Below are 24,276 nucleotides of genomic sequence, written 5' to 3' on the forward strand. Positions count from 1 at the left end.
CTGCTTGCTTAGGCAAACACACGCACACGCTGGCACACTCTCATTTCAACATCTGCTGTTACTCTGCTGCTGTGGTGCTGCTTTAAACGAAATTAAGCAACACAAACACACACAGCCAACACCTCCCTCTGAAATACTCGAACTTTGGGCCACCTAATGAAACTGTTAGAAGATTCAGGACAGGCAAAAGGGAGGCACCTCTTTGCACAGCGCACAGTTAATCTATGGCATTTTCTCCCGCAGGAGGCAGAGATGCACACCAACTCGGATGGCGTTTAAAAGGGGTCTTCCCAAATTCATGGAGGGCAATCTCAGTGGCTGCTAGCGCCAATGGCTGTGCTCTCCCTCTGCTGCCGGAGGGAGCGTGCTTCCAAATGCCAGCTGATGGGGCACAGGAGTGGGGAGTGCCGCTCCTGCTCTTGGGGCCACTCTGAGAGCAGCTTGCTGGGCTCGACGGGCCCCTGTTGGCCTCACCCAGAAGAGGTCCTCTTAGGTTCTTATTGTTTCAGAAATTGCCACAAGATGGCTGCCAACTTGGGTGGCTTTAATAGGGGCCTTAAACAAAGCCGTAAGGGATGGGGTGCAGCTGTCAATGGCCACTCACCATGACGGCTGCAGTGTGACGGTCACCTGCTGTCCACCACAAGCGGGCAGAGTGATGTTGTGCTGATCTCCTGTTCATGGGCTTCTGGTTACTGGCGGAACAGGACGCTGGACTAAATGGGCCCCCTTTGGCCTGATCTTCTGAGGCTGCTTAACACATTGGGAATCTTCCTTTGTTCTGTTCTCTTTTTAAAATGTATTTCTGGATTTTGTGCCAAGCGCGAAGCAGGAGCAGCTTTCAATTCCTTCAGTCCATTTGGACGTGTCTGCCCTCCCCCCCCATTCCCCTCTGCACCTGCGTCTTGACAAAAGGGGGCAAAAGCACTCTTGTGGCAACTGTGCGTACGGCTGCATTGAGCTTCTTTTGGTGTGGTGCCTTTTGCTGCTGCGCAGGACAACCTCTCTTAAGATGCTGCAGACAAAGCATTGCTTGTATGAGCAAAGAGGGCTCTTTGGTGTGCACGATGGGATTTGCCTGCTGCAGTGCATCCTGTGTGGGGCTTCCCTTGAGCTGCAGGTGGTGCAGAATGCGGCACCCATGTTGTTGAGTGGTGTGCCTGGATGCACCCGTGCACCTGTGCTGAGGGGACTGCATCAGCTGCCAGTGAGCCACTGGGCCATGCGCAAAGGTCTTGTAATTAACATACAAAACTTGGAATGACTTGGGGCTGGTTATTTGTACGACTGCCTGTCCCTTTGCAAACCTGTTGGATGGATAACTGAAATCTGGGGAGCTCTTGTTACTCTTATGGATCATTATGTGGTGGTGATCAGTGATGGCATTTTCTGCTGTGCCCCCTGTTTTAAGAAAGCTGCTTCCCCTCCTATATAGCACCATCTGCTCCTGAAGTCTTTCGAAGACACACCTCTCTCCCCCTTTCCCAATTTTCCCTGATCATTAAGCTGGACCCTGCCTTTTGGTAACTTACAATGCTTTATTGCCTATTGACACGGAATAATGGGCTCAAGTTACAGGAAGCCAGATTTCGACTGAACGTCAAGAAAAACTTCCTGTTAGAGCAATATGGCAATGGAACCGATTCCCTAAGGAGGTGGTGGGCTGTCCAACACTGGAGGCCTTCAAGAGGCAGCTGGGCAGCCATCTGTCAGGTATGCTTTAATTTGGATTCCTGCATTGAGCAGGGGGTTGGACTAGATGACCTTATAGGCCCCTTCCAACTCTACTATTCTGATTCTATTACATCAGGCAGGAACTTTCATTGTATTCTTTTCAGTGCCTGCTTAAAACAGATTTTGTTTAGGCAAGCTTATAGATGTTGATGTGCTTTCATCTTTGTGAAACAGTGCAGAAAGTTGTGCTTGCCACCAGACCTTCCTTTCCCTCCATGGTGCGCTGGTATTGCCGAGTACCACCCTGAGGGCCACATCTCGGGTGGGCAGGGCCAGAGACAAAAGTGGGCAGAGCAACAAACTTAAATGTTACCTTTGTCCAGTAGGTTGGCTCCTCCTACACACACTCACACCCTTCTCTGTCCCCCATCCAGGACAAAGCTCATCAGCTCCCACTGGTGGTACATGCCCTGGTCACCTCTCGGTTGGATTACTGTAATGCGCTCTACGTGGGGTTACCCTTGAAAACGGTCCGGAAATTACAACTTATACAAAATGCTGCGGCTCGACTACTTACAAACTGTCGCCGCCGGGAACACATCACGCCAGTGTTGTTCGACCTACACTGGCTTCCAGTTATTTTCCGGGCCCAATTCAAGGTGTTGGTATTAACCTTTAAATCCCTATACGGTCTCGGCCCAGTTTATCTGATGGAGCGCCTCCAGCGCCACCAACCATGCCGCCCAACAAGATCAGCCACACAGGACCTTCTCTCAATCCCGTCAACTAAAACAGCTAGGTTGGCGGGGACAAGAGAGAGGGCATTTTCAGTGGCGGCCCCCACTCTCTGGAACTCCCTCCTGTATGACCTTCGACATGCCCCTTCCCTGAATGTATTCCGCCAAGCTTTGAAGACCTGGCTCTTCAGACAGGCCTTTGGGACTTACGGGGAGGGTTAAATTTTTACGACCAATAGCCTACTACTCTGTACTGGAACTGTTTTATTGTATTTTATGATGTATTTTATTATGATGTAATGTATTGTTGTTAAATTGTACGTCGCCTAGAGTGGCCATTGGCCAGATAGGCGACCCACAAATTAAATTATTATTATTATTATTATTGTAAACAAGAGGCATCATTAGAGTTCAAGACACATCCCAGACAAGCAAAAAAAACCCCTTGAGTTGTGAGCAGTGTCTGTGAGAGATGTGGCCTGCTGAGAGTTCTGAGGGCCAGGTAGAGAGGACTTGAGGGCTACACTCAGTGTCCAGGTTTGAAGTTCCCCACCTGTGCTTTAAAATATGAAATCACTGTTACCACACCCAAAATAGCAGAGACATTAATTTGCTCACTTTCAGCACTTTGGACAGCACCTTGAAAGGCTGTCCTCAAACCTGGAATGGATTCACTGCCCCACTGAGATCGGGGCCACCAGTCTCCCGTCTGCCCTCTTCCCTTCACTGGATGGTGAGGGTGCCTGTTTTTGTTTTGTAAAAAAAAGACTATGTGAATGGTTTTACTCTGGTTCTGTAAACAGCATTGAAGGCCCACTTGCAGACCAGCAGGGGGAAATGGGCAAACACCTTACAAGGGGTTGTAAAGACTGCAAGAGAATGAACTTGCAAGTGCTACATGCTCTAAGGCTGTAGCCCTCTGCAACACGCTTCCTTGGGAGTACATCCCATTGGGCTACAGAGGGGCAAAGCTGACCATTTGGGCTGCTTTCTGTCCGTCATTTTCCCAGTCTTAAAATTTCAGTTCTCATTTCCACAGCAGTCTGTGATTTTTTTTAAAAAAGTCCTTGCGAAAAACCAACATTTTAGTGCAAATTTCCGTATATTATTTTGCCTGATATACACATTTTTGCAAGACAAGTTCCCCTTGTATAATGCATTTTTGTTTTTGCCCATATTTGCATTTTTACGCACACTGTGCCTGGATATATGCATTTTTGTAATCATCGCCTGGCGACAGAACTGCATTGCAAGTTTCAAAGGATGTGTCTGCTTTCAGAAAGGGCCATTGAGGCAGGTTTGCCTTTAAATGCAGACTGAATCAAATTCCTCCCCTGCCTGTGTACTGAGCTCAGTATTATTGGAGGGGATAATATTGATGCCAGTGGTCAACCCAAGGCACGTTGATGCCTGCGGCAAAGGACAAGATGGTGCTCTCCCATTCCACTGGACTGGCAGCACTGGTGATGACGGGATAGTGTCTCACCACACCAGCAGGCAGCAGTCTAGTTTAGGGGGGTTCGGGACACACAGGAGGGAGCTGTGCCCACCTGCTGCCGCCTGAGTCAGTTGCTTCACTCTGCCTGCTGGCTGCGCTACCAGTTAGGGTCAAGTCCTGCTTGGGGCAGCTGAGTGGAATCTGCGGGCCCAAGATGCCCGGCTGGCCAGCGTCATTCTCAGATTGCACACGCTGAGCGTGCTATACAGGTTTTTAATTTTTTTGCCACTACAGACTGAGGCTGATCCAAACCTCACATGCTCAGCAGTCTGGCCGCAACTCTCGCTAGCATTAAATGAGAAATGGCAGTGCATGGGAACAGGAGAAGAGAGGCCGGTATTTCTAAAAACAACAGTGAATTCATCCGGAAGGAAGCGTCGCTGCCTGTGTTGAACGTCATTTGTTGAAGAGGAGGCAACAAATAATAAATATTATTTGCTTTGCTGAGAGGGAAATGCCCTCTGCACCGGCTCAGAGCCACTCTGGGTAATTTTTGCTTCATGCGTTCAGGGGTGTTGGGAAACCAAGCTTAGACAGGCTGTCTCCAAAGAAAAAGCACAACACAGAGAGAAACAAAAATGTCCCTTTAGAAAGTTATTTTATTAGTCAGGTTTTATTTTATTTTTCAGAAAGCAGTTTACTGTTCCTCTTTATAAAAAGTGTCCCATCCGCGTTACATCGAAAGGATTACACATGAAGAGACGTGGAGCTGGCCGGCTGGTCACGGGAGGGGATCCCCAGGGCAGGAGCCCCTTCGCTCCAATGTGGACAGCTGGCGCGGGCTCCAGCGTGGGCCTTAGGGATGCTGGATGCAGCCTGGGCCGTGCTAATCCACCTTGGCCCTGGCAGGCAGCAACAGGAGGAGCGGCTGGAGGATTAAGGCAAATCCTGTTGGGCCCTGACCACTTGACCCGGCGCATTCCCTGCCTCATAACACAGGCAGCGTGCTGGGGGAGGGGAGGGGTGCTCCGGGGAGGGGCTCCCACAGCACCCCCATACACTTAGAGGAGTCCAGAGAGGGAGAGAGAGACTGGGGAAAGGCCAACTGGCCAGGGGCTACTGACTCCCTGTGGCTGGGCACAGGGCTCAGGAGCGGGTTAAAGTGCTCGGGCAGTCTCCCCCTCCCCGAAAGCAGCCCTCCTTGGCCGCAGCACCAAAGAGCCCCAGGGAGTGGGCAGCTGGGGTGGTCCCCGGAGGATGGTCATAGCACCAGTGAGAGGGAGGAGGGCTGGCTGGCTGGCTGGCTGGCTGGCAAGTGGGGCAAAGGCACAGGGGAGGTGGTGGTGGTGGTGGAATCTCTGCTTTTCTCGGGGTGGGGGGTACATTCGAGACCAGGCAGTAGCACCAAAGTTCATGAGGTGAATGGAAGACAGTCTGCCGGGGCTACTTTCTCTTGCGACCGATCCCACCTGCAGGGGGGGAAAAAGAGGCAGGCCTTAGTGGAGGGGACTGGGGGCCTTAGTGGAGGGGACTGGGGGCCTTAGTGGAGGGGACCGGGGGCCTTAGGGGGGTTGCCCTGAGCCCCAGATCCCCTGCCGTTTGCTCCTTTACTTAAAAACGTAAAGGAAAAAAACCCTTGCTTAATACAGAGCAAGTTTCCCTCAGAATCAAAATGTGCAGCTAAGTGACTTACCAGGTTGCTAAATATGCTAACCCAGCCTTAGAGAGGAGTCAAGTTGTTCCCCCCTCTGGTGATCAGAGATGCTCCTAGAGCCATTTAAATTCATCTACTCATTTAAATATTGAACCATTGTGCCAGTTGCTAGTGCAGTTTACGTAACCGATTCATCTTTTCTAAATCTCTGCTATTAATGTGCCCTTTTTTTGCATGTGTCTTCCTCTGAAGTATGTGCAAAAAGCCTGGCAGGCTATTGCGCAATACACTGAACTCCAGGATCTATATCGGAGGGGGGGGCAATTTTTTCGGGCCCAGGGCCACACATCCCTTTGTGGGCCATTTGTTGAGGGCTGCACGGCAGTGATGGGCAGGGCCAGAGGTTAAAGTGGGCGGGGCGACAGCTCTGACTCTTCCCCTTGTACATTCATAGGGACACAGGCAGCTGCCTGATAGTGAGTCAGGTTGTTGAGCTCTCAGGGATCGCAGAAGAGACCTTATCCAGGCAAAGTTGCTGCTCCACCACTGAGCCATGGCTCCTCCAGCCAGGCAAAAGGACTCCAGGAGGGGGCAGAGCAGGGCCGTTGATGGGAGTAGCCAGGGAAGAGTCCTAAGGGCTGGGTGGAAAGGTCTGGAGGGCCACATTTGGGCCCCAGGCCTGAGGTTAACAACCCCTGATGTATATGCAGAAATTAGCATATGCAAAATATATGCAAATCTGTGTCATGGGTCTTTTAAGGACCTACACATGTTCCAGTTGAGTCCCAAGGTGTGTGTGTTCGTGTGGGTGCGTGATTGATAGTCACAATTCTCATCCTTGGCCAGCCCAGAATTGAGCAGAGGCGGAACTTTCTGAAGCGAGAATCTGAAGTGTCAAATCCTGAAAACAGTTGTGCCTGAATTATTATTATTATTATTATTATTATTATATCCTGCTCTGCTTCCCATGTGTGGGCTTTTGACATTTGAATCCAAACTGCCCACTTCCTATTGCAAAAGCATGATTTATTTTTTTAAATAACACAGTTCTTCAACAGAGCAACATTAGCATAGTTCCAAACTGGCTCCCCCCCACCCCAAAATGCCTGATTTAGGTCTCCCTGTATTATAAAGTTACTTTACTCTTGATATAGTTGCTTTTAAAACTGTGGGTTTCTGCTGATGCTCTGGTACTTCCGTTATGTCTGCTGTTTTTAAAGTCTGCTTTTAATCACTATTTTAATGTGCCTGTAAATACTGTTTGATGTAAACTGTCTCGAGATATTTATTCTGATGAAGGAAAATATAAGTCTTGTGGAATAAAAAGAAATAAAGCCAATTCAGGTCCGATCTTGGTCTCTACATGAGGATCCAGCTCCTTGACTGGCTGACCACGACCATCCTTGGCTGAGGATGCCTCCCTCTCCCCCGGGGCATGTAGGGTGGCAATGGAGACTGGGGGCTCCAATGTCAGAGGGGCACTGAATACACTCCGTGTTTTTATCTGAACTTTCAGCATCTTGGACAGCTCCTTGGAATTTTCAACTAAAGCCTGGAGCGGTTTCTACTGCCCCACTGATACGGAGCCACCAGTCTCAACTACAGGGCAGTCTCCCATCTGACTCTCTGTCCCCCAACTCAGCAGATCTGTCTCCTTCCAGCTTCTCCCCCTCCCCCTGGACCTAAGACACTGCCTTGCTTGTTCAGCTTGAGATGCCAACTGGAAGGAATGCAGACCTTGGAAAATTCATGTTGAAAAAGGAACTAGTTCAGGAACTCATTCCGGTTCATGTTTGCCCTTTTACAAAACAAACTGGTTCAATTCACATTCAGTGCCCAGTTCAATTTGAGTCCATCTAAATGATCCTTGGCAATTCCTCCCCCCGCCGAATTCAGAAAGTTACGTTTCTGCTGTGCTGAGGTAGAGAATATGCTTCAGAAGACTTAAGAAAGCATCAGGGGAACGTGAATTGTTTTCATTTGTTTTTTCCACAACAGTTATGATCTTCAAGCTTAAAAGCCCCCAAAATCTAAAGAGTCAAAAACACATGTAAGAGAATGGATTTCAAATGGTTTAGAGTTCAACCCTCAAATGAACTCAATTCAGATTCAGTTCAATTGGCAGTAATGGAAACTACTTTCAGGTACAGTTCAGAGATTTTGGAACAAACTCAGTGAACTTCATTCAACCAAAGGAGATCACTCCAAGCCCTAGGAAGATGGTGTAGGGCCTTCTGTTCAGGTGGGCCCCCTTCAGAGGGATGCAGACCAGACCAAGACAAAGTCCCCTTCAGCATCCGGTTCCAGTCAGCACCCAACCGGAGGCCTGTGGAAATCTCCCAGTGCAGGCAAGGCACGATGGGAAACAGCTCCCCCCTGCCACCAGAACCTGGGACTCAGAGGTAGACTGCCTCTGAACCTGGAGGTTCTTGGAACACTATGGAAATGATTTAAAAGGGGGAAAGCTAAACTCCCCTTCTGGGGTGTGATGGGACTTACCTCTGTAGCCTACTGCTCCCAGGACTCCGTAGGGCTTGGGGGCTTTGCCTGTGGGATGGGAAAACATAGGGAGGTGAGGCCCCCCAGGGCTAGCTGGCCTGTCTGCATGTAGGCAGCCCCTCCTGGTCTCACCCTTTACACCCCCACCCCACCCAGCCGAAGGAATGGGACTTACCGCCATAGCCCACCTGGCCAGGAACCCCACCTGTAAGACAAATCCAGCAGGAAATCCTGTAAGCAACACAGCCAGGCCCCCAACGCTCTCTCTCTCCCTCTCCACATTCTGAGCTATAGCCCTGGGGGGGGGGAGCATGCCAAGGGCCTCAGGGTAGGAGAAGCCAGGAACTGCCCTCCCCCTCCCCAAGAATCTCTCTTACTCTGTTGCCTTGTATTCATACCTCCGGTATGAACCTTGAACTCTGGCCACCCTGAACACCAGATGAGCCCAGCTGCAACTGGGTCGGTCCAAAGGGGGCCCATCTAGTCCAGCACCCAGTTCTGACAGTGGCCAACCAGATGCCGCTTCTGGGGAGCCTGCAGAACGCAGACTCCCAGCAACCAATATTCAGAAGCATACTTGCACCCGGGACGGAAGGGTCTGTCAATTTCGCTTCTCTGTTTATTATTTTCCCAGCCTTAAATCCAGTTCTCCACATTTCTGCAGCAATTTGTCATTTTTTTCTTTAAAAAAAGACTTTACTTTTTTGTAGGAACAAACCTTAAGCTACTTTATCCTTCCAGTTACCACTAACAGGCCAGTTATTTCTGTACTCTGCTGCAAGTGCAATCCCAGGGTAGACTGTAAGCCTTGAAGCTCTGATGTCAGGCATGGGGCAGGTTGGTGCAGTTGTGGGGTATGGCCTCGTAGGCCAAATTGGGACCGGTGCTAGGCCTCAGTAGGCACTCATGCAGGAGGTTCCCTGGTCGTTGCCTCTGAGGCAGGGACAGCATTGCTCCTGTGGGCTGCCGAATTTTCAAAGAGCTATCCAAGGTGCTGAAATCCACTCTCAAAATAGCTTCAGCACCTTGGATATCTCCTTGAAAGTTTGGACTAAAACCCGGAGTGGATTCACTGCTTCACTGACATCGGAGCCACCCGTCTCCACTGGTCCCCACCCCCACCCCACAAACATACCTGGGTAAATGGGAGACAAACCAAAACCAAAACCAAGGCCATCCGCTGCAACAGAAGAGGAGAGAGAGAGAGAGAGAGAGAGAGAGAGAGAGTCAGGAAAACCTTCGATGCAGCAGGGATTCTGCGAGCCTGGCATGCACACACACTTGCATTCATCACTAGATGCATATGTGGGAAATGGGGGGTGCAGCCCAAACTCCACCTACATCTCCTGCATGGAGTCATCTCAAGCATTCAGCCACCCATCACTAAGTGTGGCTTAGGTATGTACTTGCCCACAGAGTCAAAGCTACTGGATGTCTGAAAGCACACCGTCAGCGCCCACTGCAACCCCCACTTGTGCCCATTGAACGCTGACCCTTGAATTCTGGCTCCACACTCAGGATGGAAGGATCTGTTCATTTTGGTTCCCTCCATTTCTCAGTTTTCCAGTCTTAAATTCAGCTCTCTGCATTTCTGATTTTTTTTAAAAAAAATCCTCATCAACTTTCTCCAGCGTTTTAGTGCAAATTTCTGCTAATCCACACATTTTTGCAAGCAGTTTCTCCTAACGTAATGCATTCTTGTATGTCACTTTCATGAATATAATAATTTTTATGCACACTTTCCTCTTAACATATGCATGTTTGTACAGGTTACTGGGTTGGCGAACTGCACCACAAAATTCAGAGAAGTGTGAATTTCAAAGCACGGCTGTGTTTCGGAAAGTGCAATCTTGATAGATATGAACTGAATCGAATTTCTTCCCTGCCCCCTACATCACGCAGGTGTTGGGAACTTGACTGATTTCCTGGCTGGGCCCTCCTTATCTAGCACTCTTCCAGGCCCCCTAACACAGGCCAGCAGCAGCGTTGCAGGCCTGTGTGGGGCAGCCTGCCAAAGGAAGGTCTCTGAACATGTCCTGTGCCTTTCCATCACTACGGAGATGCATCACACTAACACTGAGAGCAAGGAGAAAGCTTGTGAGGCTAGAAACCAATTCTGTGAGTATATCACATGGGCCAGAAGTTGCCAACACGGTGCCCACGGTACTAGCGTGCCTGCCGATACCTCCTACGGTGCCCGCAAAAGGTCTCAGTCAATATCCCCTCAAAAATTCACAAGAGATGCTTCCTGAAACATGCCCACATTTCCCTGGATGCCAAGACTGGTCACTTTCCCTCCCATTCTGAACAGAGGAGAGGTGTGGAGAGCTTGGCGAGGCCCCAAGAGCGAGGGCAGCAGCGGCTGAGGCAGGTGCGTTCAGAGACACGGCAGCCATTTTGTGTTATTATGCCACGTCCCCACGGCAGCCATTTTGTGATGGGCACACGTGACAGCACTTTTCTCAAAATTTCAAAATTTGCCACTGGCAAAAAAAAAAAAAAAGTTGGCAACCTCTGACACAGGCACTTTAAATTAAAAAAAAAAAAACCACAGGAGCTTTGTTCATCAACTCACCAACTTGTGGAATGCCGCCGCCATACCCTGTGGTGGTGCAAAGGAGAAAAAGAAGACACTCCGTCAGGAGGGGTAATGTTTGGGAAGGTCACTCGGGGGCCGGGTCGAGCACCACCCAGGCAGCACACTGTTCAATTCCTCAGTGCCTTGGAAGCCTGCAATGTGTCTGCCCAGGATCCTCTTTCAACAAGCCTTTTAAGCAGATACCTTTATCCCAGTCTGCAGCTGTACTGGAATTGATTTCTTAAGATGATTTTAAAGGTTTGTTTTTTTAAGATTTTTGTTTTTAAGATTTTTTAGTGCTTCATCATCTGTTTGCTGCCCTGGGCTCCCTTTGGGATAATAATAACAATGCTGTGTTTTGACATGTGGTTACAACAACAACAGCTACTACTACTACTAATAATAATAATAATGTGGGAGCCTTAGGAAAGTTGAGGTCGGGGGGGATGGGTTCTTATACGAAACCTCAAAATTTGCTAGGGGGCTCCATCACCTTCACCCAGCCTGGAGAGCCCTTTCCAGTCTGAGGGCCACATTCCCACATGTATCACCTTCCAGGGGCCGTATGCACTAGGGGTGGGTTGGGCTAGGAGGCAAAAGTGGGCGGAGCAACAGATGCAACATTTCCCTTTTGACTGTCGGTGACATACCAGTGTGCAAAAGTCAGAGTGACACACGCACATGTTTCTCTGCATCCAGGCAACCAAGACCGCAGTGCAAGGGCACTTGCCAGTCAGCCAAAATCAGGCAAGGAGGGTGCAGAGTAGGGCTGGTGAGAGGTGTAGCCTGGGGGGGGGGAAGAGCTCCGCAGGCCAACAGAGAAGCTTGGGGGGGCTGTATTTGGCTCCCACACCAGAGGTTCCCCACCCCTGAGTTGCACCTTGGAGAGGTCTGGAGCAAAGTGACCTCTCCCCCTCTCCTGCCAGCTGTCCCCCACCCCACCACCACTGGAGGGGGGTAGTGTCCCATTTTCTTACTACCTGGCTTGGGAGGTTTACCGCCGGCCCCTGGATACGTCAACCCTGTCCAAAAGAAGAAGGGAAAAAATAGCATCTTGCTCTGAAAGTCACACTCCCTGCCTAATCCTCTTTCAAAGCCACCCGTAAGAACAAGCCTGGCTGCTGGACGAGGTCCCATCAAGCCCAGCACCCTCCTGTTCTCACCACGGCCAACCAGATCCCCCTTGGGAAGCCCACAAGCAGGACACAAGTGCAACAGCGGCGCTCTCTGCACTCGGGAATACTCTGCACAAGGAATACTGTCTCCAACAGAGCCACTCCCAGTGAGGACAGCCTTTTCCTCTTGCTTCAACAGATTTGCCTCACACTCCGGCCCCAAGGAGGCAAAGAAGAAAGCAACAGCCTTGGTGAGGAGGAGGCTGCCCCATCAGCAAGGGGCTGGATGCCAAGGGAGGGGTGCATCTGTCCATTTCCATCAAAATCCATCAGCATTTTAGTGGGAATTTCTCCTGACATACACATTTCCGTATGCAGTTTTGCCTGATATAATTTGCTTTCGCATTTCAGCAACACATGCCTTTTTACCCCAGCCTCTGCATTTCTGTACACATTACGTGGCAGGAGAAATGCACTGCAAAATTCAGCAAAGGGCGAATTCCTGCGGACAGCTGTACTTCCGTTCGTATGTCGTTCGGAAGGTGCAACCTAGGCAGGCTGAATCCCTCTCCCATCCCCAGCGGATGCCCTGAGGTGGGGGGTCACCAAGGATGTCTTGCCCAAGGCTTCTGGCTGAAGGATCTGTACGTACCGGGTGCCAGGCCTCCGGTCCCCAAGCCGCCAAGCAGTCCTCCAAATCCCCCCAAGCCTGTGGGGAAAACAGGCTCAGTCAAAAACCTGCCCTCCCTGTGCAGTTCCAGACTACAGAGTGGATGAAAGGGACATACGCACACCTGCAGAGCTTGGCTGCAGCTGGATCAGGCTGGGGGAGGCATCTCTTCCATCAGCCTGTTCTCACAGTGGCCAATCAGAGGCCCCAATGGAAAGCCCACAAGCAGGATCCATTTGTGATTCCCAGCTACCGGTATTTGGAGGGAGGCTGCCTCTAACTGTGGGGGGACAGCACTGGCACCGGGAGGCTGCTTTGACTGACAGCCTTTCCCTGGTGTCTTACACTGTCTCTGTTCCTCTGGTGCCTTACACTGTCTCTGTTCCCCTGGTGCCTTACACTGTCTCCGTTCCCCTGGTGTCTTACACTGTCTCTGTTCCTCTGGTGTCTTACACTGTCTCTGTTCCCCTGGTGCCTTACACTGTCTCCGTTCCCCTGGTGCCTTACACTGTCTCCGTTCCCCTGGTGCCTTACACTGTCTCTGTTCCTCTGGTGCCTTACACTGTCTCCGTTCCCCTGGTGCCTTACACTGTCTCCATTCCCCTGGTGTCTTACACTGTCTCTGTTCCTCTGGTGCCTTACACTGTCTCTGTTCCCCTGGTGCCTTACACTGTCTCCGTTCCCCTGGTGTCTTACACTGTCTCCGTTCCCCTGGTGCCTTACACTGTCTCCATTCCCCTGGTGTCTTACACTGTCTCTGTTCCTCTGGTGCCTTACACTGTCTCTGTTCCCCTGGTGCCTTACACTGTCTCCATTCCCCTGGTGCCTTACACTGTCTCCGTTCCCCTGGTGCCTTACACTGTCTCCGTTCCCCTGGTGCCTTACACTGTCTCCGTTCCCCTGGTGCCTTACACTGTCTCCGTTCCCCTGGTGTCTTACACTGTCTCCGTTCCCCTGGTGCCTTACACTGTCTCTGTTCCCCTGGTGCCTTACACTGTCTCCGTTGGCTTGTCCCCACGTTACAATGAGCACAGGCACCAGCCATTGCTGTCATGCAGAAGTGTTTTTGTGTGGAAAGAGTGTGCACAGACTGTACACTTGCTGGATGTTCCGTGGAAATAGTTGTACGAGCGCACAGCTCAACTACCGGTGCACATTAGTAAAGAGACTGTATGCACGGTGACTACCATGCGTGAACACCTGAACTGTCAAGGAGCACAGTGGGTCCTGGAGTAAGCCAGTGTCTGGCTTGCTGGAACAAACACACCCATCATTTTGGATGTGAAGCCAAGAGGAGCCAAGCTAGTGCCCATCTCTGCCCTAAGAATGCCCTGCCACCTAGCATAGCAGCGGTCCCTGCCTCTGGGAATAAAACACCAACCCATGTAACAATAAATAAATAAATGTAACAATAAATAAATAAATAATAACCAGAACCAGTGGAGGATCAATAGACAGAAAGGCAACCTATTCTTTCCTCACTGACTCCCTCTTTAAACTACTTGTTTGTTTCTCTCAGGCTTTCTTCCTTCTCTTCCTGTCTAGTTAGAGACAGCTCCCAAGAGTGCAAGCCTCACGGCTCCACGGTGGCTGCAACGGCATGTATGGTTTTAGTTTCTTCACAGTAATAAACCTTAAGTTTCTTTGTTATCTCAACCACTGGTCTTAACAGACTTGGCCCTCCCTTCCCTTGGCATCGCTCCATTGTACCTGGCACCCCGAGTCCACCTAGTCCAGCTCCTGGGACACCTGCAAGGGCAAGAGAGGAAGCAAGTCAGAATTTGTCACAGGAATTTCCACTCACAGCCAGCCAGCTGCTTCCCGCGTTCTGTGCTGCAGCTGCCTCCTAATTCTCCAACGCAGTGGCCTGCCTAACTTTCCTTTGTACTGCCAGCTAGATCTCTCTCACTCCCTGGCTGTGCCTCGTTGTTGGGGGGAGTTGGGGTGGTGATGATATGTGGATACGCAGAACTGCCAGTGCCTTTTTCATCTTTTTTTTAAAAAAAATCCTGCAATCATACCATATTTAGGTGGTTTGGCCCCCGGCTGGGCTCCAAGTTGTGGGATCCCTGTGAGATAAGGAAAAGCAATCCATGTCAGAGCCCTGATGCCCATGGATCATGACAGGATGGGTAATCCTGGGCGGTGCCAGTTCTCCAGGAAATGAACTCCGGCTTGGGAGCATTTGGAGCAGCAAAGAAGTGACTTACCTGCACCAGGCACAACGCCGCCCCCTCCAGGCACAACGCCGCCCCCTCCAGGCAAGACCCCTGCGCCACCGCCTACAGAGAGGTTGAAATTAAGGGTAAAACATGAACAGACTTTCCCCTGCCCTACTCTACTCCATTATCACTGGATGGGTTTATCAAGAAGAATGTCAACAATAAATCAAAATCCATCCTTCCAGTGTGTACATTTTTGTACGTCCATTTCTGTATATCTTTCCCCCTTCCTCACACCATCCCTTGATGTTGCAGTCATCACTTTGGGTCTGTGAGACCCCAACAACAACAGCCCGGCCACCCGTCTGATGCGCACCAGAGAGAGGTCTCCAGCAGCCATGACTCACACTCCGCAAAGGGCAACAACCGTCAGGCGTGGTGGATATGACAGATCTTGAAAAGTGGTTGGAAAGAGGTGCCTTCCCTAGCAAACACTGGGAGGGATCTGTCAACTGTACTTTCTCATCTTAACTTCAGCTTGCTGCATTTCTGCATTTTTTGTTCTAGGAAAAAAGTCTGCACAGGTCATAGGCATTTTCACACACATGCCCCTCCATCTATTTTTGCGTGTAGTTATCTCCTAATAGAATATTTCTGCAAGCAATTTCCCCTAATATGATGCTTTTTTGTACATTACTTTCCACAGATATTCATTTGTATGGGGCTGTGTGGGGCTGCCCTTAGGCCTGGCCCAGAAGCTCCAGCTGCTGCAGAATGCAGTGGCCAGACTACTGAGGGGGGCAGATGGCCGACAGCGAGTGACACCTCTGCCGAAACAGTTGCGCTGGCTGCCCACATCCTACCAGGCCAGGTTCAACGTTCTTGTGTCAATATACAAAGTCCTGAACAACTTGGGTCCAAGATACCTTAAGGAGCGCCTGAGCCCTTCTATCCCTGCCCAATCGCAGAGATCATCTGGAGGAGCGCTGTCCACTGACCCCCATGTTACAGAGACCAACTGGCCTCAATTAGAAGTTGGGCATTTAGTGTTGCTAGTCCCAAGCTGTGGAACTCTCTTCCCACAGAGATGGGGCAGGCATCCTCGCTTTCAGGCATTTCTTGAAGACTTTTTTAAGCTGACAGGCCTAGGCAGTTGTTTACAACGTTTTTAATTGTTCGGCATTGTTTTTAACGTTTTCCAAGGGGGCGGTATATAAATATTTATATAGCTTTTTTGATTCATATTTGCCTCTAATATACTCTCTGTCTCTCTCTCTTCCGTAGTTGTTGCAGACCTTGGTTTGCACTGCACTGCAAAATTCAGAGAACTGTGAATTTCAAAGGAGAGCTGTGGTTTGGTTTGTGTATTGGTTTGGGAAATGCCAATTCAGTAAGTTTTAGGGACGGGAGAAATTCAATTCAGTTCATATTTACAGCCAAATGTACCAAATTCACACTTTCTGAAAAAAATGTGAGAAGAGAAACAGCCATCCGTCAAAATTTGCACTCATCAGAATTTTGCGACACACTTCTCCAAGCAAACTATGTTTGCAAACATCCATATATTAGGGGACATTGCTTGCAAGAATGTCTGCATGAGTCAAGATTGCACACAAAAATGGGTTTTATTAGGAGAAAGTAACAATGAAATGCGGAAGAATTTTCATGAGGATTAAAAAAAGGTTCGCAAATTGCTGCTGCTGAAATGTAGAGAGATGAATTTAAGCTGGAAAAATGAATAACGGAAAGAGCTGAAACTGGCAGCTCCTTCTGTCCTTAGTTTGTCTACTGGTTTGGGGTTTACAATTCAAGCTGAACAAATTTCTCCCCTCTCAGTTATCTATCTGTCTGTCTGCCTGCCTGTCTGTCTCTTTACCTATCTGTCCATCCATCTATCCACCTATCCATCCATTTGTCCGTCCATCCGTCCGTCTATCTATCTGTCTGTCTGTCTCTGTCCGTCCATCCATCCATCCATCCATCCATCCATCCATCCATCCATCCATCCATCCATCCATCCGTCCGTCCATCCGTCCGTCCGTCCGTCCGTCCGTCTGTCTGTCTATCCATCCATCCATCCATCCATCCATCCGTCCGTCCGTCCATCCATCCATCCATCCATGCTAGATCCTGTACAAAATACCGAAGTGTCTTCAAGGTCTCTGCCCTAGAAAGCTTACAAATCTGCACTATGTCAATACACGGCACTTTGGCAATCACCTCACCTCCCAAAATTGGCATTCACCCTAGAAAGATCCCCGTGGCCAGCACTGTGGCACAGGATGTGCAGAGGGGCTGCTCCCGCCAAGGAAGAACCAACGCTATCAGAGCGTGGGAGGCACGGGCGGGCAGAAGGAAGACTCACCGTATTTAGCTGCCTTGGCTGCTGCTTTTGCTGCTGCTGCTGCTCCCAGCGTCCCTGGCACTAAGCGAAGGAGAGAGGAATGCAGGCTTAGGGGACCCAGTGATGTGCTGCCAGATCTTATGTGTGCCTTTTAAAAGGGGAAACCAGCTGCCGCCTGAACTGGAGGCTGCTGTGGCTGGGAAAAGAGACTTTTACAAACAAGAACAACATGCCCTCTGCCCCCGCGGTGTATTTTGAGTCCATTTATTTATTTATTGTACTTGTATACCGCCCCATAGCCGAAGCTCTCTGGGTGGTTTACAATAACTAAAAACACTAAAAACAAATATACAAATTTAAAAACACTTCTTTTAAAAACAATTTCAAACACAATTTAAAAATTTAAAACAATTTAAAACACATGCTAAAATGCCTGGGAGAAGAGGAAAGCCTATTTATTTATAGATATATTTGTATACTGCTACTTTGTTTACAGTAAGTTAAAAATGACCACCACCATACAATGAAAACACTGTTGTTGTTATGTGCCTCCAAGTTGACTGTGACTTATGGCGACCCCATGAATCAGTGACCTCCAAGAACATCTGAACCACCCTGTTCAGATCTTGTAAGTTCAGGTCTGTGGCTTCCTTGATGGAATCAATCCATCTCTTCTGTGGCCTTCCCCTTTTTCTACTCCCTTCTGTTTTTCCCAGCATTATTGTCTTTTCTAGTGAATCATGACTTCTCATTATGAAAACATTAAAAATACAATAAAAACAAAGGTCAACTATGCTGTTCACCCAGTGTGAACTGCTGCACAGGGCAAACCACGGTTCTTGTGTCTGTGTGGCTTTAATCAGGAAAACGACACGAGGGAAATGAGCTGAACCACTCTTCTCCCATCAGTAAAACCCTGGTCTAATTCCTTCTCCCTCCTCCATCAATGGCTGCTTTTGCCTTTTACAAAAAAACAAAGAGAGGGGTCCAATCACAAATTGCCCCAAAGTCTGTTTAGTATGGCCCCCAAACAATTTTTTTTAAAATGATGCCCATTGAGCCTATTATTCAGTCTCCAACAGTGGTCAGCCATACACCTTTGGACCCGCTTGTCCCACGTTATTGGAGGCACACCGAAGTTGATTGAACATTTATTTTATTCATCTATTTAAAACATTTATCATTTGAATTTCTAACCAATGTACGGAAAAACAAAACAAACATAAAACATGCAAGACATCTATCCATCTATCCATCTGTCAGAAATAGGTTCTAATGGGTAGTCAGTGTTTGCTTTTAGCTCCTGTTTCATTGGGGCTGATTTTAATCAGTGAAGGCTGCAAATCCACAGCACACATTTCTTTCTTAAAAAAAAAAAGGAAAATCCGAACCTTTCCTTCTTTCGAAGGCTTTTACTTACTATATTCCAAAGGCACCAGAACCTAGGTTTCAGCCATCTCCAGCTTTATTTCATTGCAGGAGAAAGTGGTACACTAGCCGCCTTACATTACCAACCTCCTCACTGAAAGAACCCTGATAATGCTTCCTAGGTAACTACATACAGTAGGATAATGTTTGAAACCCCCTCCGCCCCCGGTTAGATGAAACCACTCTGACAATATATAGCTGATTTGCCATGCTGAAAAATACACTTTTAATTGGAAGGCTGAAGCTTAAAGCCGGCACGGTTGGGCACCTGCCAAAGGCCCGCACCCCAGCAGGTCCCCCCCATATCAGTTCCTCCTCCTTGCTGTTGTGACCTGCTTGCTTGTTCACCCGTCTCTCACTGTGGCCTAGACAATGGTGTGTGTGTATGGGGGCAAGAATGAGGATCAGGAGAAGCCACTGCCTGCTTGCCCGTTGGCTCTCTGCCTGGCACACGAGCAAGGTGGCAGCCGTGAGGAGGAAGGGGGCAGCAGAGGGTGAGGAGGAACACTTACCAAGGGAGGGGGGCCATGGAGGGTACCTTTCCCAAGAGCCACCCAAAACGTCTAGCTTATTTGGACTCACAAGAGCATGTGTCTTGTTTAAATTTTGTGTTGCGAACCTCTTAGAAAGCTTCTGCCTGAAAATCTAATTGCCAAGCATAACATAAAATGAAATCATGGGGCAACCGAGTGTTGGCGCTCAATGTTTGCTTACCTCCAGCTCCTGGAACCCCTCCAATGCCTGGCACCACCCCACCACCAGGTACGCCGACGCCGCCGAAGCCAGGGATGAAGCCTCCACCCCCTCCAGCTCCTGATGGGGCAAGACACTCATTGGGAAAAGAGTTCTGCTGCTCCCAGAGAACAGCACTTGGGCAGAGCCAAAAGTTCTCAGAGGGAAGCTTTCAGATCATAATTGGAAGGGGAGGATTGCAGGGGCTGAGGATGCTTCAAAACCTCCCCCCCCCAGCTCCCTTGCTAAGGGCAGTTGTGCTTCTGTGGATGGTCATTCGCTCCCCGCCTGTCTTCTTGGAATGATGCTACATTGTTCAGAGGGGAAGTGTGTGTGTGGGTCAGTGATGGTTGGTGCCCCTTGCGACTGGTGGGGCAGAAGGCAGGGAGCCCAAACAGAAGATGCAGCCAGAGCCAATGGCAGGCAAAGTCAACTTGTTCTAGTTTGGGCCCAGTCTTCTTCTTCGCTGCCGAGTTCTAAGAGGGCAACTTTGAGACTCAGTAGGGGGAATCAGGGCAGGCCGTTCATCCGCCCCCTGGATGTGCTGTCAGTAAGGGAGCCGGTTAGGGGGCAGATTGGGGTTGGTGGGGCAGAGCTCCCTTCCACCTAATGCAGCCACTTCCTCTGGCGTCTATGTGGCTGTGTCAGTGTTTTGCGGGATGGACTCAAGAGCACCCTGGATCTTCAGATTTGGGTGACAAAAGTGGATTAAAATGCTCAGCTGCCCTTGTGCAACAAATCCTTTTTAAACCAAACCAAAAGAAATCCGGACTTTTGGTGGTTTCAAAAGCGGCAGGGAAATCTGCTGGGAGGTGCGAGAGGAATGAAAGGTTAACGGAAAGACAAGCAAATCAGGATGCGTGCAGGACGAATCCTGATTGCCATACGACCAGCCCATCAGCGAATCAGAACGAATGCTGAATAAAGGCCAGCCGTAGTCGAAACTCCATGTCCGCTTTCTGGAAGCAAATCAGAATGAATGCTCAGCAAAGCAGGTCATCTGGAGGAGCCCCGTGTGCCAGGCGTGTGCGTATGTATATGACGTCTATATGTGCGTGTGGCGCACCTGTGTGTGAAACAGTAGCCACCGCCACTGCCCTGGCCCCTATTTCAGCCCCCTGCCCCAATCACAAAAATGCTCCTTGCAATTTCTTGCTATGGGGTGGTGAAATGAGGTGGGGGTAGGCGTTTTGGCTGTTTGATATTGATCAGATGTAGAAAACACAACAGGTGGAAAAACTGGATATCAGCCCCCCCTCCTCCGCCCCCCTCAAATGTCACACATCTATTGAATTCACTCCAAAAATCAGGGATGATTTAACTTTTGGTTTGCTCATTACAGAATGAGTGCTCCAATCAGCAACGGACTGACTCTGGACATGAACTGTTTTTACAAAAAGTAAAGTGCCAATAGGTGGTGGTGGTGGAGAGAGAGCACAGCGCTATAAAGTAGGTTCAAGAATAGCCCCACTGGCCATGGCTGGCCAAAGTGCCTAGCTCTTCATTTCTTTAGGCCCATGAGGACTAGCGCCAGTTATCACGTGTGGGCAAGGTAAGCAGTCAGTGGCCAGGACAACTTGTGAGGGGCTTGTCCTTGTTTAAGAGGTCATATTTACAAGCCTGCTACAAAAGAAAACATTGATCAGTGACTTTGGCCTCTTTTTTTCTTTTTTAAAAGCCCACCCTGTGCTGGACGAAAGCCACCCTACTTACCGTATTTGGCTGCCTTTGCGGCTGCCTTTGCTGCTGCTGCGGCCAAAGCACTTCCTGGAGCTGAGAAGCAGAGAGGGAGGGGGTCAGCAGGACTACCAGCATCAGGCTTGGCATCGGCCAACAGCCTCCACTGGCCCAACCCAGCCGCCCTTAGGAACAGAGGATGCTGCCTTATTCCAAGTCAGGCCACCGGTCCATCTAACCCTGCACTGACCACACTGGCCAGGGTTTCAGGGAGGGAATCTGTCCCAGCACTCCTTGAAGATGCCGAGCACTGACCCCGGGAATTGACCCTGGCAAATGTTCCACCACCAGGGATGAAAAGATCTGTCAGTTTTGATCTCTCTGTGGGTTTCTCGTTTTTCAACTCTTAAATTTGGTTCTCCACATTTCTGCAGCGATTTGCTATTTTTTGTTAAAAAAAATCCTCATGAAAATTCTCCAGCGTATTAGTGTGAATTTCTCCTAATAAGCACATTTGTGTAGGCAGTTTTGATTCATGTGCACATTTCTGCAAGCTATTTCATGCATTTTTGTATGCTATTTTCACTCACATGCTCATTTTTGTGCACAATGTTTCCACAAATACAGGTGTGCATCAACAGACACACACAAAATGGCCACTCATGGCAGAGACCTTTTTATCCAGGTGGGAAACCTTGTCAGAACAAAAACAGGTCTTCAGTTGTTGCCAGGAAGTGCAGGTAGTGGGCACCTGTCCTATCTTGACAGGCATGCTGATCCACAGAACATTATTCCACAGAAATATTCTGCGTGGAGTCACCAGTTCCCTTTTGACCATGTTCACATCCTACCTATTCCGCCAGGGGCCACACCGCCGGTTCCTATCCCTCCAGGGGCCACACCACCAAGGGTGCCATAGCCAGGCGCTACCCCGGTCCCTGAAGAAAAGGACAAAGGAGAGATGAGATTATCATCTTGCTGTGAGACCTACAAGACCTGCTGCCTGCTTCGTCTGGCCTGGGCCCTTGTCTGGTTCTACCTACAAAGTCATTCATTACTGGGGTTATGCATGATTTGGCTGCTAATCTGGGTGATGCTCTTGTATTCTTAGGCCTCATTATGAATCATCAGTGGATTATTTAATGTCGCTGAATTCATATGAGATGCTTTCATGAGCTTATTGTTTATGGGGCCCTCCTGAAAGTTCTTTGGCATTTTAGTGCAAACCTCTCCTAATAAACACATTTTTGCATGCAGTTTTGACCAATATACACATTTTTCCAAGCCATTTCCCTTAATGTAATGCCCCTTTGCATGTTATTTTCACCACTGCATTCATTTTTAGCCACACTTTCCATGAATATATGCATTTTTGTCAGCATGGTTTGGCTACAGAACAGCAGCAGCATATTGGAATAAGTGCAAATTTCAAAGGGTGGCTGCGTTCCGGCTCTCAGATTGTTCCAGAAAGTGTGGATTTGATCGATTTGGCTTGAAATGCGAACTGAATAGAATTCCCCCCCCATCCTTATCGTAAGTGCTGTGTTACAATTTCCTTAAAGCGTCAAGTTGAGATCACATTTTCCTAAAGAAATCTTTCCCACAATTTGGTATTTTCTTGTCCTGCTCTGAATCATCCGGCAGCTTCTGTGCTGTCAGGAAAGTCCTACGGCACTCAGCTTACCGTACGCGGCTGCTTTTGCGGCTGCTTTTGCGGCTGCTTTAGCGGCTGCCGGCGTCCCAGCTCCTGTTGATGATACATTTAAAAATATAGTCAAGGTGGCAGGCAGCTGCAGAAGCCACACATTGATGAAGCTACCTTCTTATCTAAATGCACCTGGGACTGCTGGCACCCCAGGAACGCCACCGACACCTGGAAAGCCACCGACACCCGGAATGCCACCGACACCAGGAAAGCCACCGACACCCGGAATGCCACCGATACCAGGGACGCCACCGACACCAGCACCAGGAACGAGACCTGATATGGAAGAAGTGAAACTGGCAGACAAGCTAGGTTTACCACCAGATCCCGACACCTGAAAGCAGCCAGATCTAGGTTAGCCACCTGGACCTCAGAGGTGGGCAGCGCTGCTTTGAGGGAAGGGGTGGTTCCCGTACAGCAGACGGTGGCCCGACCCCTGCTAAAGAAAACCAAAGATGATGAAAGAGTGTTTTTAACAGTACGTCAGAATATTTTAAACGTGCTTTGGAACAATTTCAGCTGTGTTTTAGAACAGTTTTAATGTTAATTGCTTTGCACTGTTTTCAACTGTTTTGAGAATGCTTTCCTTTTGCTGGTTAAATGGTTTTATGCTTGCTGCCCTTTGGGAGGAAGGATGAGATATTAGCAGGGAAATGTGGAACGTGATGACATCACATCACTTCCCAAGCATGGACTTGGCATCATTAGGGCCAGAAACTTGAAACAGACATAAGGGGGTTGAGAGAGCTGAATGCAGTGCTCAATGCTACAAAGTGCACTTCTGCAGAATCACGCCATGCCCACCGTCTCAACGCTGTGGCTGAACAACTTACCATATTTTGCCGCTTTTGCTGCTGCTGCGGGACTCACTCCTGGCAGACACAAGTGAGAAAAGACTGGTCTCAGAATCAGGTAGGAGGTAAAACAGGTATGTGTATAATGGATCACCTACACCATGACGCTAATTCACACTAAAAAAATAAATACAAACCTACTGCCAGGATGCAACTCTGCTCAGACCTGGAACCTGAGGACTGGAAGTTCTCACACGAATTGCCTGGGTTCCCGATTAACTTGCAACTTTACCCACTCCCTACCACCAAAATAAATAAATCAAATCCCCCAGGGCTACAGGAATAGTGGAGTCAGCAGGGAGAGCTGGAATTTTGGTTTCCTTCTGGGTTGATGAATCTGGAAATAGCAAGCTATAGGGATGCCAGATTCATTCACAGAGGAACCGTATGAGGAAGAACCAGGAATTTTAGAATGTGAGGTGAAAGCTGCTCTTAAAATACTTGGAAGAAACAAATCACCAGGAACAGATGGCATACCAATAGAGTTGCTACAAGCTAATGAGACTGAATCTGTCCAGATTTTGACAAACATTTGTCAACAAATATGGAAAATTAAACAATGGCTCACAGACTGGAAGTGTTCAATATATATCCCAATTCCAAAGAAAGGGGATCCCAAGGAATGCAGCAATTATTGAACTATTGCCTTAATATCCCATGCAAGTAAAGTAATGCTCAAGATTCTACAACAAAGGCTCTTACCATGTATGGAGCGAGAAGTGCCAGATGTCCAAGCTGGATTTAGAAAGGGAAGAGGCACCAGAGATCATATCGCAAACATATGTTGGATAATAGAACAGAGCAAGGAATTTTGAAGAAAATCACCCTGTGTAGATCATGAAAAACTATGGAATGCTTTAAAAGAAATGGGGGTGCCACAGCATCTGATTGTCCTAATGCACAACCTGTACTCTGGACAAGAAGCTACTGTAAGGACACAATATGGAGAAACCGATTGGTTTCCCATTGGAAAGAGTGTGAGACAGGGATGTATTTTATCACCCTATTT

The 24,276-nt window shown here is 48.9% G+C and overlaps 1 protein-coding gene across 1 annotated transcript in view; it reads right to left on the reverse strand.

Annotated features, from left to right (window-relative positions):
- Window positions 1–4,496: 4,496 nt before the first annotated feature.
- Window positions 4,497–24,276, reverse strand: part of ELN (elastin) — a 73,729-nt gene continuing 53,949 nt past the window's right edge. Inside the window, exons 19-35 of the mRNA XM_061605065.1 lie at window positions 23,247–23,285; window positions 22,546–22,689; window positions 22,393–22,455; window positions 21,560–21,646; window positions 20,745–20,804; window positions 19,014–19,112; window positions 16,893–16,952; window positions 14,576–14,647; window positions 14,387–14,434; window positions 14,076–14,114; window positions 12,348–12,404; window positions 11,561–11,602; window positions 10,578–10,604; window positions 9,138–9,182; window positions 8,178–8,207; window positions 8,003–8,050; window positions 4,497–5,318 (exon numbers count right to left, since the gene is read on the reverse strand). Coding sequence (XP_061461049.1) covers window positions 5,293–5,318; window positions 8,003–8,050; window positions 8,178–8,207; window positions 9,138–9,182; window positions 10,578–10,604; window positions 11,561–11,602; window positions 12,348–12,404; window positions 14,076–14,114; window positions 14,387–14,434; window positions 14,576–14,647; window positions 16,893–16,952; window positions 19,014–19,112; window positions 20,745–20,804; window positions 21,560–21,646; window positions 22,393–22,455; window positions 22,546–22,689; window positions 23,247–23,285 — 986 coding nt within the window. The 3' untranslated portion in view covers window positions 4,497–5,292. The remainder of the gene's footprint in view (window positions 5,319–8,002; window positions 8,051–8,177; window positions 8,208–9,137; window positions 9,183–10,577; window positions 10,605–11,560; window positions 11,603–12,347; window positions 12,405–14,075; window positions 14,115–14,386; window positions 14,435–14,575; window positions 14,648–16,892; window positions 16,953–19,013; window positions 19,113–20,744; window positions 20,805–21,559; window positions 21,647–22,392; window positions 22,456–22,545; window positions 22,690–23,246; window positions 23,286–24,276) is intronic.

Source organism: Rhineura floridana, chromosome 21, assembly GCF_030035675.1.
Source record: "Rhineura floridana isolate rRhiFlo1 chromosome 21, rRhiFlo1.hap2, whole genome shotgun sequence".
In the NCBI taxonomy this organism is placed as follows: domain Eukaryota; kingdom Metazoa; phylum Chordata; class Lepidosauria; order Squamata; family Rhineuridae; genus Rhineura; species Rhineura floridana.